The sequence below is a fragment of the Abramis brama genome, assembly GCF_963993115.1.
Source record: "Abramis brama genome assembly, chromosome: 23".
Lineage (NCBI taxonomy): Eukaryota > Metazoa > Chordata > Actinopteri > Cypriniformes > Leuciscidae > Abramis > Abramis brama.
In genome coordinates, this window is record NC_139985.1 from 8,980,074 (window position 1) to 8,995,519 (window position 15,446).

The 15,446-nt window shown below is 36.6% G+C and overlaps 1 protein-coding gene across 5 annotated transcripts in view; it reads left to right on the forward strand.

Annotated features, from left to right (window-relative positions):
• map4k3a (mitogen-activated protein kinase kinase kinase kinase 3a) overlaps window positions 1-15,446 on the forward strand; it is a 57,580-nt gene that overhangs the window by 16,881 nt on the left and 25,253 nt on the right. For all 5 annotated transcript variants that reach the window (XM_084100237.1, XM_084100235.1, XM_084100236.1 and 2 more), the window contains exons 3-6: window positions 9,823-9,913; window positions 11,078-11,142; window positions 14,318-14,373; window positions 14,572-14,619. In XM_084100237.1, coding sequence (XP_083956363.1) covers window positions 9,823-9,913; window positions 11,078-11,142; window positions 14,318-14,373; window positions 14,572-14,619 — 260 coding nt within the window. The remainder of the gene's footprint in view (window positions 1-9,822; window positions 9,914-11,077; window positions 11,143-14,317; window positions 14,374-14,571; window positions 14,620-15,446) is intronic.

Genomic DNA, 15,446 nt, shown 5'->3' on the forward strand with positions numbered 1-15,446 from the left:
TCAGTTTTTCATTCTTGGTTCAGATCTGAGTGGGTTTCTTTGAATTCAAGCTAGAAAACTATAAATTTGATCTTGATGGTGCAATATGCTAGTCATAGCTTTCAGATTAATTATATTTCAAACTTCGATCAGAAGAACAACAGCATATTTGTGTCAAGTGAAATGTTAGTTTTTATGGGATTGAAAAATGCTTTGATGCCTTTCTATGACAACCAGTAGTGATCTAATATGAGTATCTATCTGTCCGTCCGTCCGTATATATCTGTCTCCATCTATATTCTAATAGATGACAGACAGATATCTATCTATCTATCTATCTATCTATCTATCTATCTATCTATCTATCTATCTATCTATCTATCTATCTATCTATCTATCGTCTCTCTGTCTGTCAGAAAAATAGATAGATAGACGGACAGACGGATATCCATCCATCCATCCATCCATCTATCCATCATGTCCTCGTTTATGTGGCGTGTTGTTAGCTGTCTGTGCTCGTCGTTGTCGTCACCGTGGGCAAATGAAGGCTGCTAACTACTCGTACATGTATAGTAGTCATGTGCCCCAAGGGCTGTCCTTTATTATGTCTCGTTAATTGTGTTGGTTTGCAAGCAACGCACTGCCAAGATAAACAAAATGAATCAGTTATTAGTCCCACATTTACCTTCACCTCTCTGGCGAGTTAGTATGAAGTCAGCCTAATTAGATAAGGATATTAACATGAATGTCCCATGGATGTGTTTTATGGTGATTTCTTTGTTCTTCTTTGACATTAATTTACAATTCTGATTAACATGCAGAGTTTCTTCCTGACGCATTGGACCGCATAGCCGTTTTTGCTGTTCTAACTCATTAATGTCTCTGAGCTGGCCTTTACGAATCATGGTGGGGGAGGACAACACACACTTTCAGGATAGGTCTCCTCCCTCTCCGGCACTGTGGGGATCAGGACATGGCTTTGATTTTTGGCTCATTAGTTTCACATAATCAACAGGGGATCGTCTAAAAAGACCCAATAAATGGGTTTGCAAACAGACATGCCAACACAGACATCGAGACCCGGGGAGAGTTTATGTAGGGGTGTTCGGTGACGTGTTGATGTGCGGTGAGATTCATTCTTGGCCTGAGATGAGAGGCGCAGTGACCAGGATTCAGCTGGATGTGCTCTTATTTCTCTGTGTGTGTAGATTGGTTGGCTCGAGCAATGTTGGTCTCATGCATTTCATTCAAAATTGATGAATCTATGATATTAGACTTCAGAAAGGAGCAATTTGCCACTTTGAAACAGGCCTGTAGAGGGAATCAATTTTGGGTGTCTTTTTCAGCTTCCTTCTTGGTTTGTGCTCGTTTGTGTGTATGCGGGCTCACACATCTGATTGTGTGCTCGGACGCTTGTGTGTATAGGCAAACACTGGCCTGCATGTGTGTGAGTTTGTGCACCTGCTTCTGTGTATTGCTGAACAGCAAAGGCTATTCTTACCATAAAAAGAAGGGCGACCTCATGAGCAAGCACTTACCCTGCCTTGCCTTCTCTCTTAATGTCAGCTTGTTGTGTAGCATATTCACAGTGACAAGCTGTAGAAAGTGTGGCGAGGCAAAATGTTCTCTGCCGACCAAGTGTGGACACTTAAAATCTACCATTTCACCTCTCTGCTTCAGATTTGTTCTTCTTGGATGTAGAAGGATAGGTGGAAAACCTTTTTCGTTTTTCGTTACCAGTTAATATAATTGGCTGATGTTGATATAAGTGAAATTAAAGCTTGATATGGAACATAATACGGATGCTAAAATATTTACTGAAGATGCACAAGATCTTATTCTCTATGAATTTTCACTTGTCATTCGCTGTGCAAATGTGGTTGCCAATGCCATGGTTGCCAAGGTTTTCAGTGCGATGTTAAGCTTTTATTTTATAAATATATAAATGCACAATTTGCAGTTCAGTATGTGCATCACATATTGATTGTAAGCTTTAGAACTTGAGTTCATTCATTCATTGAAGGACCATTCAATTGAACCAAGTGTGAAAGCACCCTTAGTCAGACCAGTTACTTAAGTTTGAGACTTTTTGTATGATTCATTAAAATAACTATAGTTTCTAAGTCTGTTACACCACCAAAGCGTTTTTTTCCAGAGGCTAGCGTTTTCAATAGGAACGTCACGTTTTTTAAAACACCAGCAGCGTGACGAGGCACTGAGCGTCTGTTTCATGCTGAGCACTCTTCATTTTTTTTCCAATTGAAGAGTTGAAGAATGTTCAACTTTGGGTAAAATGCAGCGCACATCACTGTCACATTTTACCCAGCCGTCCAATCACAGTGGAGGAGGGATGAGACAAATACCACAGCGACCAACCAGACGACAAGAAGTACAACAACTGAACAAAATCACTGAAAACAAGATCCAGAGCGAATACTTTACATTATCAACATTTTTATATTCAGAAACAAACTATATGGGATACTAGCAACACTTCTGCTGATGTTTCATATATAGCACATATAGCGTATCAACTGAAAAAAAAAAACGCTGTGCCACCAAAACGCTCTCAAGCGCCTGTAGCAAGGCATTTTTTCGGCTGATAGCGTTTTGTGTTGCGAGGACAACTCTACTAAAAGATGTTTTCTTTTTTTCCCTAATTTTTTCTCTTTTTATGTCATCACATTCAATTCAGACCATAAACTCCCATTCATAGCTCAGATAAAATATGATTTCTTTTGCCATATAGTGATTTAGCTACCTTTTTCAGAGCAAGTCTGTAAGACTTTTCTCCCATTTAATCCCTGCCAGGCAAAAGATGTTCGTTTCATATGGCTGTGTCTCAAAGTCTAGTGAGCTACCCATCTAGACATCATGTTTGGCCATTGTAGATGCATTTCTGGTGTAAAAGATAGTCTCAGATATTTTCAGTAGACACGAGTCATCTTACTAGATTTTAAAACACAGCCTATATTTCATCTTCCAATCTGATGTTGAAAAGACAGGACAATGCTCCACCGCTATTCGGAGTGACATTAGGTGTGTGCGCGTTTGCATGCTGTGTCTTTGTTGGCTCTGATTCCCGTAAGACATGTAAAGGGAAGAGAAAGCGCAGGAGTGGAGGTGGGTCTGGTATTAGCCGGCTGGGAGCACTGAGGCACTGCGGGCGTGCAGGGCAATCATTTAAAATGCATGGGCTCGGAGGTCGGTGGCCCTCAGAAATGTCACTCGCTGTAATGGGAGGGGAGAGTGCCAGAACCCAGAGTCCCTACAGAGTCAGATGCGTGCGTGTTTAATGCATGTGTTGGATGGTGTGTGTGTGTGCAGTATGGAGACTTGCATCACGGCAGGTGCAGCTGGTTCTCTGTCAACAAAGAGCTTTAGAAAAATATGCTGCTGATGTACGCACAATATTAGGGAAAAGTGGGTCCAAAGTCCTACAATGGGAACACACAGGCTAGATTTACAGACCTATGAAACAAATCGATGTTCCAAAATGTGATTGATTGTGACAGGGGCCAATATGCAAAAAAATTTCCTCCAGGAAGCTATTCAGGCATAAGGTAATGTATTTTCGTTGCCTGTCAGCTATAATAAAGCATTTAGACGCAGTGATGGAAAAATCGAGAGTAAATGATCAGGACAAGAATGTATTCTTACATTTTCCCCAAATGATTGATAGTCCATTATATTGACAAAGTAGATTAATTGGCCAATATTTTGAGATTATTAAAATTAAATTAGGATTGAAAAGAATTGCTGAAGGCTTTGTTCATACAGTCATACTGATGGCAACACACACACACAACTGATTCAGTCTCCTTCTCTCACTCGTGATAGATTTCAGCAATGCCATTTGAACATTGTGAAGGATAATCATTGTATTTTGATCAATATGCACCCTTGGTGAGCATAAAAGACATCTTTCAAAAATATAAAAAAATCTTCCCAACCCCTTACTAAACTCTTGGACCATGATTCCACTCATACAGCACACATCAACCAAAATTTGGCTGAATCCTGTAAATGTGAAGTAGACACTTTTGTTAAATAATGTGCTTGCTAGTGTATTTCATAACTAGTTGTGTATTAATTGAATATTTTTCATATTTAGCTACTGCTGCTGTTTGAATGTAGCCCTTGTGTTAGTTCTGCAATATGTCAACTGCCTTGTCTTGATAATGTTTTTTTTTTTTTTTTTTTTATATCTCATTGTACATTGTAACCTAATTCAGTGGCTTTATTCCAAAGCTGCCCATGTAGAACAGTCAAAATTGACAAGCAATTGAAAAGCAATATGATATCTTTCATCTGACATCAGAGATGGGTGTTTTAACAAGCATTGAAAAGTTGTGCCAAACTGGGACTGAAAACACACCCGTTTGGGGACACGAGTGCTAATGGTGACCAAACCTCTGTTAAATGTGTGAGACTTAGGGAAATACACCCCTCATACCAATCAAGCTCTTTTAATCCCCCCCCTAGAACACACACACTATCTCACTTTAACACTTACACACATTCTGTCACGTCAGCGGAGCTGTTAGCTGTGCACACACATATGCGCGCTGACACGCATGTCTAATGGAGTGACAGTTGAGCGCCTCTTCCTGACAGTCTCTGTTGCTATCCAACACCTACAAACATGCCCAAGAGCACAAACTTGTCCCATTTCTGTGTGCGATGACATGCTTTAATGAAATTTATGCATGAATTATTTGTTATTATTCATATTTTTTTTTCAGTTTGAACAAAATCACAACAGTGCTCGTTGCACCTTACAGTTGCATTCAAATTCTGGTTCACAATAATTGGAAAACAATAGCTAGAAAAGTTGAAGGTTTCTCTCTGGTACAATAGAGCTCCATTATATAACACATATTAAATGGACACGTCTGAAAAACTATATATTTAATTTATAATTTTTTCTTTTTAGTGTGATTTGAGCTGGAGAGAGAGACCACATTTATGATACCATTTGATGTCAGATTGTACTGCTGATGTTATTGAAAATGTTATTGAAATGGAGATTCAAGTCAATAGGAGCTTTCTGATATTATTATATGTAAAAATCTGACTGGAAAGTTTGTTGTGTCCTATAGAACTTGGGTCTGGTGGAAGACCTCTATAGATCTTATTCACAGCAGTGTCATCTTTTGTTTTTTAATGGGAATGAAAGCGAGGCTGTGAGGGATAGGCATACATCTCTTCAGTGGGTTGTACTGTTATTTAATGTGTTTTTGGATTGTTCTGATGACGAAACACTGCAAAAATATCTTTCCGAGAAATTTCTGTAGACAAAAACCCCCCCCAGAGAGTATGAGCTGTGGAAAATTAGAAGTGATCTAGAAGCTTTATACAGCGGATGCCATTGAAAACACGGCAAGTCCATCCCTCACAGCCTCGCTTTCATACCTGTCATGGCACTGCTCTGAAATAAGGTCTGGGTCTTGTGGACCTCTATAGATTCATGGAGCCGTTTCTAATGGCGAGATGTTTAAAATATTGAAAGGTGCATTTTCTTGAAATAATCCTCCGGTGAGGCTACAGTCTAAATTCAAAGAACCTTGAAATCTGAATAGGAGTGTTTTGCTTTATATATACATATATATAGTGTGTGTGTGTGTGTGTGTGTGTGTGTTTATATAATGTTTATTATCTTATTTCTCTCTAATTAGTTGTAATTTAAGCCCGCTTTTTTGTTTTATCATTCTCTGGTGGTACACAGAGAAAAATCCCACTGGTCACTGTTCCTTTTCTGTGTTATCTGCAGCCTTGCCTCGTGTCCATGTACAGTAATGGAATTTCGTTGGGAAATTTACCAGACCTCTAGATGGGCTTCAGCACTTCACATAGAAAGGCAGCCAAGTTTTTTCTTTTCTTTTTTTAGTGTGGCTCTTAACTGTCCATTCTCAAATCAATACACACTTCCCCCCTTGTCTGACCAAAGGTAGACACTCATAAATACACTAAAGTACATACCACACTTCTCTTGAAGGGATAGTTTACCCAAAAATGAAAATTGCATTTATTTAGATAATCGTTCATATATATGTGTAAATAAAAGCCTAAATGATATCTGTTAATCATATAAAGCAATCGTGTCTCTTTTGAAGACTTGGATTAAACCGCTCGATTCAAGTGGATTTATTTTATGATCCCTTTAGGAACATTTTGAAGCATGAGAGTTTTGGATGAATAGACTTTCAATGCAGGGACAGAATTTGCTAAGATTCTATAAAAAAAAAAAAAAAAATCTTCATTTGTTTTCCAAAGATGAACGTAAGTTTTACGGGTTTGTAACGACATGAGAGTGAGTAATTGATGGCAGAATTTTCATTTTTGGGTGAACTAACCCTTTAACATAGCACATATACCAATGATATTCATGTACCTGCTGCTCAGCAGGAGCTTTTTTGCCTTGAAGCTGGACGTTCTACCCATCAGATATGCATAGATGAAGCCTACACTGTGAATAGTAGGGTAGCTGCTTCTGTTTCCCCTAAATGAGGTAAGAGGCAATACCTCCTGCTGTCCCTCGCAGCGATCTGCCCCATATGAGCAGGGAAATGTCACTGCCTCTGCGGAACGTTCACTGGATCACTTGCCCCGGCAGGAAGTACGTGTCACCTGACCCCACTGCTGCTACTTCACACTTCCCTCAGGGAGCGAATGTCTTTTGCACAGACCTACACTTAAAGGACATTATGCAAAACCTCTCATAGCTTCTCCTTCCTTTAGTCCGTGGGTTTGGAATTAAAACTTTCGTCCTGAATTTAACAAGCAAACTTCACACTCACATTCCCTATATATTTCATTTCAACATTTACCGGTAATTTCATTTCATTTCATTCCATTTCATTATTTCATTTCATTTCATTTCAGTATTTCATTGCATTGCATTGCATTTATTTAGATAATTGTTCATATATATTAAAAAAAATTATAATAAATTCCCACAATTTAAAGGTGATATTTTACCCTGTTTGCACATTATTTTTGCTGTTTTATTTTTGGTTTTGCAATAGTGGGGCAGAAATTACTTTAAGTACTCAAAATAGTTTTTATTCATTTCAGAATAGTTTACAGTTACAGTAAAACTTAAGCCCAAAGTATACTTTATTTTTTTAAGTGTACACTAGCATATTATGCGTGCAGGCGAACTTGTAGCCTTTCAAAGTATTCTCCATTTAATAGCGTGTGTGAACGCAGACGGGTGACACATGCGCTCTAGAAACTTTTGTCTTTGTCTAGTGTCTGCGCTGTATTTCTCCAGAAGTTATGACCGGTAAAAATGTCATTGCATCTGAAATCAAATACTTCCCTACAGTTTGCGGAAAACATTACACCAAAAGAGTAGTATGTTGTCCGGATACATAGTATTTGAAATACAGTAGGCGAAATGTACTACTACTACCGCCAAGATCCTGAAGTGTGCATTTGATTGACACTTTACACGGGAGGGGATTATGAATGGAATTGAAGCGACGCAACTGACGCTGGTTTTTCACGTGACAGTAACAACATGGCGGATATAGTGCGTAATTTCCAAATTTCCTTCATACTGCCCATATTCGTACTAAATAGAGCATACTTTTTTCAATGGTCGCGAAGTAAATTCAAATGTAGTACCTACTCAGTATGCGATTTCCGGCATTTTGTTGTTGTTTCGTCTCTTTAGTTTTGTTTGTACTGTGAAACAGCGGCCTGGGCCAGTGTCGCCACCTTGTCAGTGCAAAACAAATTTAATATGCATGTGCCACCTGCGCATACAATATAAAATTTGGGCTTTACTGTGATGGTATCAGATGATAATACCATTGTACTGTATGTTTTACATTTACATACCAAGGTTTTTACCTCAAAGAATAACATAATGAAATCATGCTTGATTCCAAAATGTTCCACTTTGTACTGTTTTGTAAGTAAATGTACTAAGTGACCTTTCATCTTGTAAATGCGATTATTGGTGCCTGCACCCAGCTTGGGCTGTTCAGTTTAATGGCGAATTACGCAAGTTAAAATATTTATCTCTGCCCCTCTATGTGGGAGTAAAAGGAGTGTGTTGCTAGTGTCAGTGGGAGAGAACAAGGAAAAACCGTTAAAAAACTTTTAATGAGCCTACAGCTTCCATCATTAAGCAAGCAGTCACAACAAAGTGACTTTGTTCTCTTCTGCTCTCCTCCATCTCTCATAATCTGTCTCTCCCTCTCTCTTCCTCCTGTCTCGCTCTCCTCTCTCACACACACACATTTATAGAGCAGAGCCAGAGATCAAGGTCAGCTCAGATGGAGTCAAGCCAGAAGCCCCCACACATGCATTATGGGTGATTGCCTTCTCGTGTCACCCATCAGCTGAGATCACATCACTTCCAATAAGTTAGCAGAGTTTCAGATATTCTCTGTTACTTTTGTCTTTCCCCTATTTGTTTTTCCATTTCCTCCTTTTTCTTTTACAGCAACAAATAAATGTATCTGAAGGAAGAAGGCCCTTGCTCATGCTCTTGGCTTTTAAATAAGCTTAGCTAAAATAACTGAACGTTACCGGGTTGAGAGAGAAAGGAAGTTTAGAATGGGGTGTGAATCTCTCCATCAGCACTTGGAGGGGAAAACCACAGCGATGCATCAGGGGTCTGATGCTTTCTGAATGCTAAAGAGAGCTCAATGCTTTAAAGGCACTATATACATAAGCGCCTGACCCTCCCCGTAGTCTTATGCATGATTAAACAAAGCATCCAATGCTTCGATTTGAAGCTTTCATGAGGAATGGGTTTGAATTTTTATATGGATCTGCCTTATTTAGAGGTGTTTTCTGAGACATGTGTCACTGTTACTTCTGCAAACCACTAACCCTTAAAAAGTGTCCATTTTAATCGTCTTAAAATGTCCAGGAGAGTAAAAATTGCATGTACTTTTTAATATATTTTTTTATAGATGTTTTCTTTTACTGTCATTTTCACTGAAGAATATAATTTTTAATTATATTATATTATATTAATTATATTATATTTAGTGCTTTCAAATCGATTAATCACGATTAATCGCATCAAACATAAGTTTTTGTTTATGTAATAGGATATGTGTGTATGTGTATATATATATATATATATATATATATATATATATATATATATATATATATATATATATATATATATATATATATATATATAAAAATACATGTATAGATTTGACTGCACTAATTATATTATATTACATTAGAATTTCATACCATTTAAAGGTCATGTTACATTTTAACCTGTTTTTAAAAAGCCTACTGTCATTATTTATTTTCTCAGAATTTGTACTGTTATTTTCACTGAAGAATATAATTTAAATTTGCATTATTTTATTTTATTTATTGTTTAAATGTGTGTTTTGTTATTTTATTTTGATAATAGTTAATTTATATTATATTATATTATATTATATTATATTATATTATATTATATTATATTATATTATATTGCATAAATTCTTACAATTTAAAGGTAATATTTGCAATTGTAACCTGTTTTAAAAAAGACAACTATCATTATTTTTGCTATTTTGGTGATGCTTCTTCAGAAATTACTTAAAGCAATCAAAGATTACAGTTACAGTAAAACTTACTGTGATGGTATCAGATGGTAATGCCATGGTGCTTTCAAATATACCATAGTATTGTGTTTTCCATTTACATACCAGAGTTTTTACATTTTACTCCAAGGAATACCATGGCAATGAAATCATGGTAGATTCCAAAGTGTTGTACAAAAACACTTTTTCATCAACATGAATGAATTAGCTGAATAATGTTTACACGCTCACCTTGTCCCCATCTCTCTGTGTTTTCCCTGGACAGGCGAGGACTTCGCAGTGGTTCAGCAGGAAATAATCATGATGAAAGACTGCAAGCACTCTAACATTGTGGCCTATTTTGGTAGTTACTTAAGGTATAGTAATGACCACTTTCCTGACCACCCTTTTACTGTTCTCCGCTCTCTCCTTACTTACCCCTTCTTTCAATCGCTCCCCTCCTGCTCTGTCAGTTCCTATTCCTGTCTAAGGCTGTTGAGTTGACACTGTGCTCTGTTGGCTGGGTCTCTCAGCTGCACTGCAGGAACAGCCACCTCGGTTTCTGATAATTGTACAACCTGTGCCTATGAATAGTGTTTTAAGCTAGGTAGATCTCATTTGATTTTGGTGGCAGAAAGCAGGACTTTAACATTGACAGTATGATGTTTTCTCAAAGTTTGGTATTACATGACACCTTCATCGCCCACCAGGGATCTACAAACTTTAATTTCAAAACTAGAAGTAATTAAAAATGTTAGAAGGTTAAGCTAAAATGATTTAAATAAAATCATTTTAATGCATCCCTCAGTTTGAAAACAAACCGAAAATAGAAATGTGAAGGTTGTAATTTCAAATAAATGCTGTTCTTATGAGCTTTCTATTCCCATAATTTTTTTTAACATTGCCAATAATAAGAAATGTTTCTTGCGCACCAAACAATCATATTAGAATGATTTCTGAATATGATTATGTGACACTGAAGACTGGAGTAATGATGCTGAGAATTCAGCTTTGCCTTCACAGGAATAAATTACATTTTTAAATATTTTACAATAGAAAAGTTATTTTAAATATTAATAATATTTCATAATGTACTGTTTTCGCTGTCACTTTGAAATGCAGCCTTGAGCATAAGACACATCTTTAAAAACAAACATTTCAATTATTTTACTGACCCTAAACTTTTTAAACATTATATTAATTCTGAAGTTTGAACAAATTGGACGTTACTGTGCAGTGAAGTATCTAAAAAACGCCACTTGAATCAAAGAATTTTATCGTGGTCTTCCTTATAGCTGTAAGCAACTTGGGCGGTATATCTCTTAAATATTAGTCTAGACATTAGGCACCTTGAGAAGTGGAGAAGGGTGTTTTTGATAAAAGCAGGTTGCTTGTGAGTTATGACTGTCGCCTACTTGCTGTGTCATGACCCAGAAAAGTGTGCATCCTTCCACTCTCCCTATGGGGCTGCCAGGGGACTATTTCGAGACGCATCGATTGAAATATAATTTGTTGGTGTTTTTCTTTCTCTGGCTTTTCAGGAGAGATAAATTATGGATATGTATGGAATACTGCGGGGGAGGCTCATTGCAAGACATATATCACGGTAAGATACACCATACAAAGGTAAACAATCAAATGCTAACTCAGACTCACTCCGTGGTCAGTATTTCAATGCTGTGCAATATCTCCTTTCCATTCATTATTTAAAGGAACAGTTTGCCCAGAAATGACAATTCTGTCATCATTTATTCATCCTCACTTAGTTCCAAACCGATATGAGTTTATTTCTTCTGTAAAACACATGATTCATGTTGAATAATTTTCTTGGTCAATTTTCTTTCCATATAATTCTTTTCCATGAGGCTTTCGAGCTTCCAAAACGATGCAAAAGCACCATAAAACGTGATCCATATGACTTTTAAGTCAAAGAGCGACCTGTACATTGTTCAGAATGTCTCTTTTTGCATTCCAAGTGAGAAATTATGTCTCAAATGACATGAGGGTGAAGAAAAACTCGCATAATTTTCATTTTTGGGTGAACTATTCCTCTAAAAGTCCCAGTGTAAACAATGTTGATACGATGTTTGCAACGGTTTGAAAGTTCTTCTCGTTTCCGATGCCAGTTTTTACATAAATAGACTTTCCTCTCCTCCAATTAACAATCTGATTCTTGACAGATGGCCTAAATATACAAATCTTTTCTTACGTTGGAAAGCGTCCCTCTGTATGTTCCCAGGTGATAAATTTAGCAGAGCTCAGTTGAGTGGCCTGTCAGATCATTAGAGCTCATTTTCACGGCAGCTGTCGGCAGTTCTGTGATTCTCTCTGAGGCTCTGCGTGGGGTGGGGGGGGTAGATGGTGTTATGCCACTAACGTGTTAGCTTAGTGTCCAGCCTCACATCCCACGTTATCTGCCCCCCCGCTGCCACGGTTGCACTCGGCTGTAGGGTCGCAGGCCTGATTAGAGCCGAGGCCGACCGGCTCCAGTCTTCCCACACACAACACATAAAGACATATAGAACACATGAATCAAGTTTTGCTTGGACAAACATGTTTTTAAATAACTTTCTGAACTAGTAAATGATCAAGTAAAGGACATTTGAGGTAAAAAAAAGGGATATACTGGACATTTCTGCTGAATGGATGAAAGCCTCTACACCTGTTTGGACGTAATTAAAGAGCAAACCTTGTAAGAATTTGTCTTTAATGCACTCTTAATACTTTTATCTTTACATATGTCTAACACATATTTTACAGAGGATGGAATATATGAAGAGTTTAGATGCAAAAGCCTCTAAATGCAGTCTGAAATTTTCTTCTAGAATGATCATTTTTATCAAGCTCGTATATTTAAGTTCAGTAATTTCACTTAAATGGCAATGAAAATTACCTATTAATGGTCATTTAAGTGAAATTACTGAACTTAAATATACGAGCTTGATAAAAATGATCATTCTAGAAGAAAATTTCAAATGGCACTTAGAGGCTTTTGCATCTGAACTCTTCATATACACTTTAAGAAAAATGAATACTTTCTATTCAGCAAGGATGCATTAAATTAAATCACAGTAATTATTTATAATGTTATAAAAAACGATTAAAATTAAAGCTATTCTTTTAAACTTTCTATTCATCAAAGAATTCTGAAAAAAAGTATCATGGTTTTCACAAAAATATTAGGCAGCGCAACTGTTTTCAATATTCAATATATTTTTTTGAAGGATCATGTGACATTTAAAGACTGGAGTAATGATGCTGAAAATTCAGCTTTGCATCACAGGATGTGTTATAAAATATATTCGAATAGAAAACAGTTATTTTAAATTGTAATATTATATATTTCACAGTATTAATGTTTTTACTATATTTTGATCAAATAAATATCTTAGTCTTAGTGAGCACAAGAGACTTCATACAGAACTTTTAAATGGTAGTATAATTCACATAAAAAAAACGTTGTCAATGTGAAATCAAAATTGATCCTATTTAATTTGGTGCATGTTTTTGAAAAGAAAAACTTTATCTTTAGCATCTTTTCCAGCAGTTATAAGAACGGTAAGGAAAGGTTCCAGTTGAGCATGGTTTGTCACGGCACGATTTCAAACCGTTCTCGACATCGCCACTCAGGATTGGTCACTTGTCTGTTGCCTGGCTACTAGTTTCACTGTAGCTGACCAAGCACGCTATTTAAACGAAGTGAACATTAGTTATCAATAAAATAAAATATCTGGTCAATATCTTCTATAACGCAGTTGGTATTTACATCTCATACCGTCTGTTACCTCTTGCGCCACCAAGACAACAACTGATGCATTTGTATTAAAATCCAAAGATCTCCGTTATCAACTCCACAGTCCCACAGTAAATGAAGCCGTCCAACGAAATGGAACGGTTAAGCAACGAGAAAGGTTTGGCCCAACAGTGGAGAAGCAGCTTTGTAAACTTCATCACTGGTTTAACATACTAAAACAACTTTCCTTTTCTGATGACATCACCATGCCCTCTTATTTTTCAACCTATCACGTTACCACTATTTACAGTCCAGTCAAGTCCTGGCACTTTTCTCTGAATATCTGGTTTCACATTTAGAAAGCATCACTTTACAGAAGTAAAATGGGTTGCGGACACCATTTAATAAATAAATTCTCTCTCTTCCTTCAGGCTATTTAGTATTCACTCCTTCTGATTTGCACATTTCCCGTTTTTGTGATATTTTAATCAGCAATAAAAGTCTCTGTTGACTTAAAAAAGATTAACTTCTCTGTCAGAGGCTTCAAACCGTCAGAAATCCTACATCATTATGGGCAACAGACAGATGCCTGCCTGCCAGAGCTTCTCAGACGCCTTTTGAATTTTCTCTTGCTAAAGTTTCAACGTCTGGTATTTTCATCAGTAGTCCATTTAGAGTAGAGTAATTCAACTCTATATTTTTTCAGGTTGGAAACGTGTAATCAGTCACATTGGGTTCTTGATAATCTCGTCCTTGGTGTGCTGGATGAAACCCATTAGTGGTGCTTTTGTTAAACTGTCGTTCCAGTGTGGTATGGGAAGGATCAATGTTATATATGTTCTCTTGGTTTAAACAAGTTCAAGCTTAAGATAACTACTCTGCATGCCTCATTTTTCAGCTGATGTGTTTGCACTTTTGTACACACTTTTATGCTGTTCGGATCATTACATTTAAGATGTTTTGGCAAATATTCTGGAATGGGATATATTTTCAGATGCACTTAGTAGATTACATTAGTGCTAAATGTACACTAAATTTGTCTCCACAGTTACTGGGCCTCTAACAGAATCACAGATAGCATATGTAACAAGAGAAACCCTTCAGGTAAGCCATTTTACCGGACTCTGTTTTGACAACTGAAGTAATCTGTTGTGACCATGAAAGCTACTTTTGAATTTTTAATGGTAGACATGTGGGCCGATATTTCATAATCCTTGTTCTGTCTCTAAAAAGGCAGTTTGTAAATGTGTTTTTGAGATGAATATGAATTAAAATGAGTTTTAATCATGGCTTTTATTTCAGGGTTTATATTACCTACACAACAAAGGAAAGATGCACAGAGACATAAAGGTAATTTCATTTATTTCTGATTGATTTTAGCTTTTGTGCGTCTAAATGAAAGGCTCCTTTCAGTGGCAAGGAATTGATTGATTTAATTGTACTCAAATGGCAAGAAAAAGTTGAGTGACAGCACATAAACCCACCTCCTGCTACATCTATCAGCAAATCAAATCACTACCAGGTATAGTTTTTAGCAAAAATGTATGTTTTACCTTGCAATGAAAAACTGTTGTTTTTCACAAGGCAGATCAATGATTATTTTAGTAAATCTGTTTGGTGTCGCTGACGGCACAGAGATCACACACATCAGCTTTAATGATTCTGATTAATTAGTGATTCGTCGTTATTTTTAGGAAATTATTCCTTTAACAATTCTGCCATTATTTTCCAATTATGTATGGTGCTGCTAGTGGTGCAGAAAGGATTAGTTTAGATTAGTTGCTTCAAGGATTGTATTTCATAGTTTTAATAAAGCATACACGTATTTAAAACAATCCCTCCTTTTAAATATGAAATATTATGCAATAAAGGAATTTGAAAGTTTGGGGCTGATATAAGGTCTTTTTAATGTTTTTGAAAGAAGTCTCAACAAGGCTGCATTTTATGAAATATTATTTCAGTTTTAATACATTTTAAAGCGTAATTTAGTCCTGTAATGGCAAAGCTGAATTTTCAGCAGCCATTACTTCAGTCTTCATTCTCAAGACATTTTGTTATCATCAATTTTGAAAACAATGAACGTGGTTTTTGATTGTTCATTGATGAATAGAAATTTCAAAAGAGCAGCATTCATATGAAATAGAAATATTTTGTAACATTATAAATGTATTTACTAA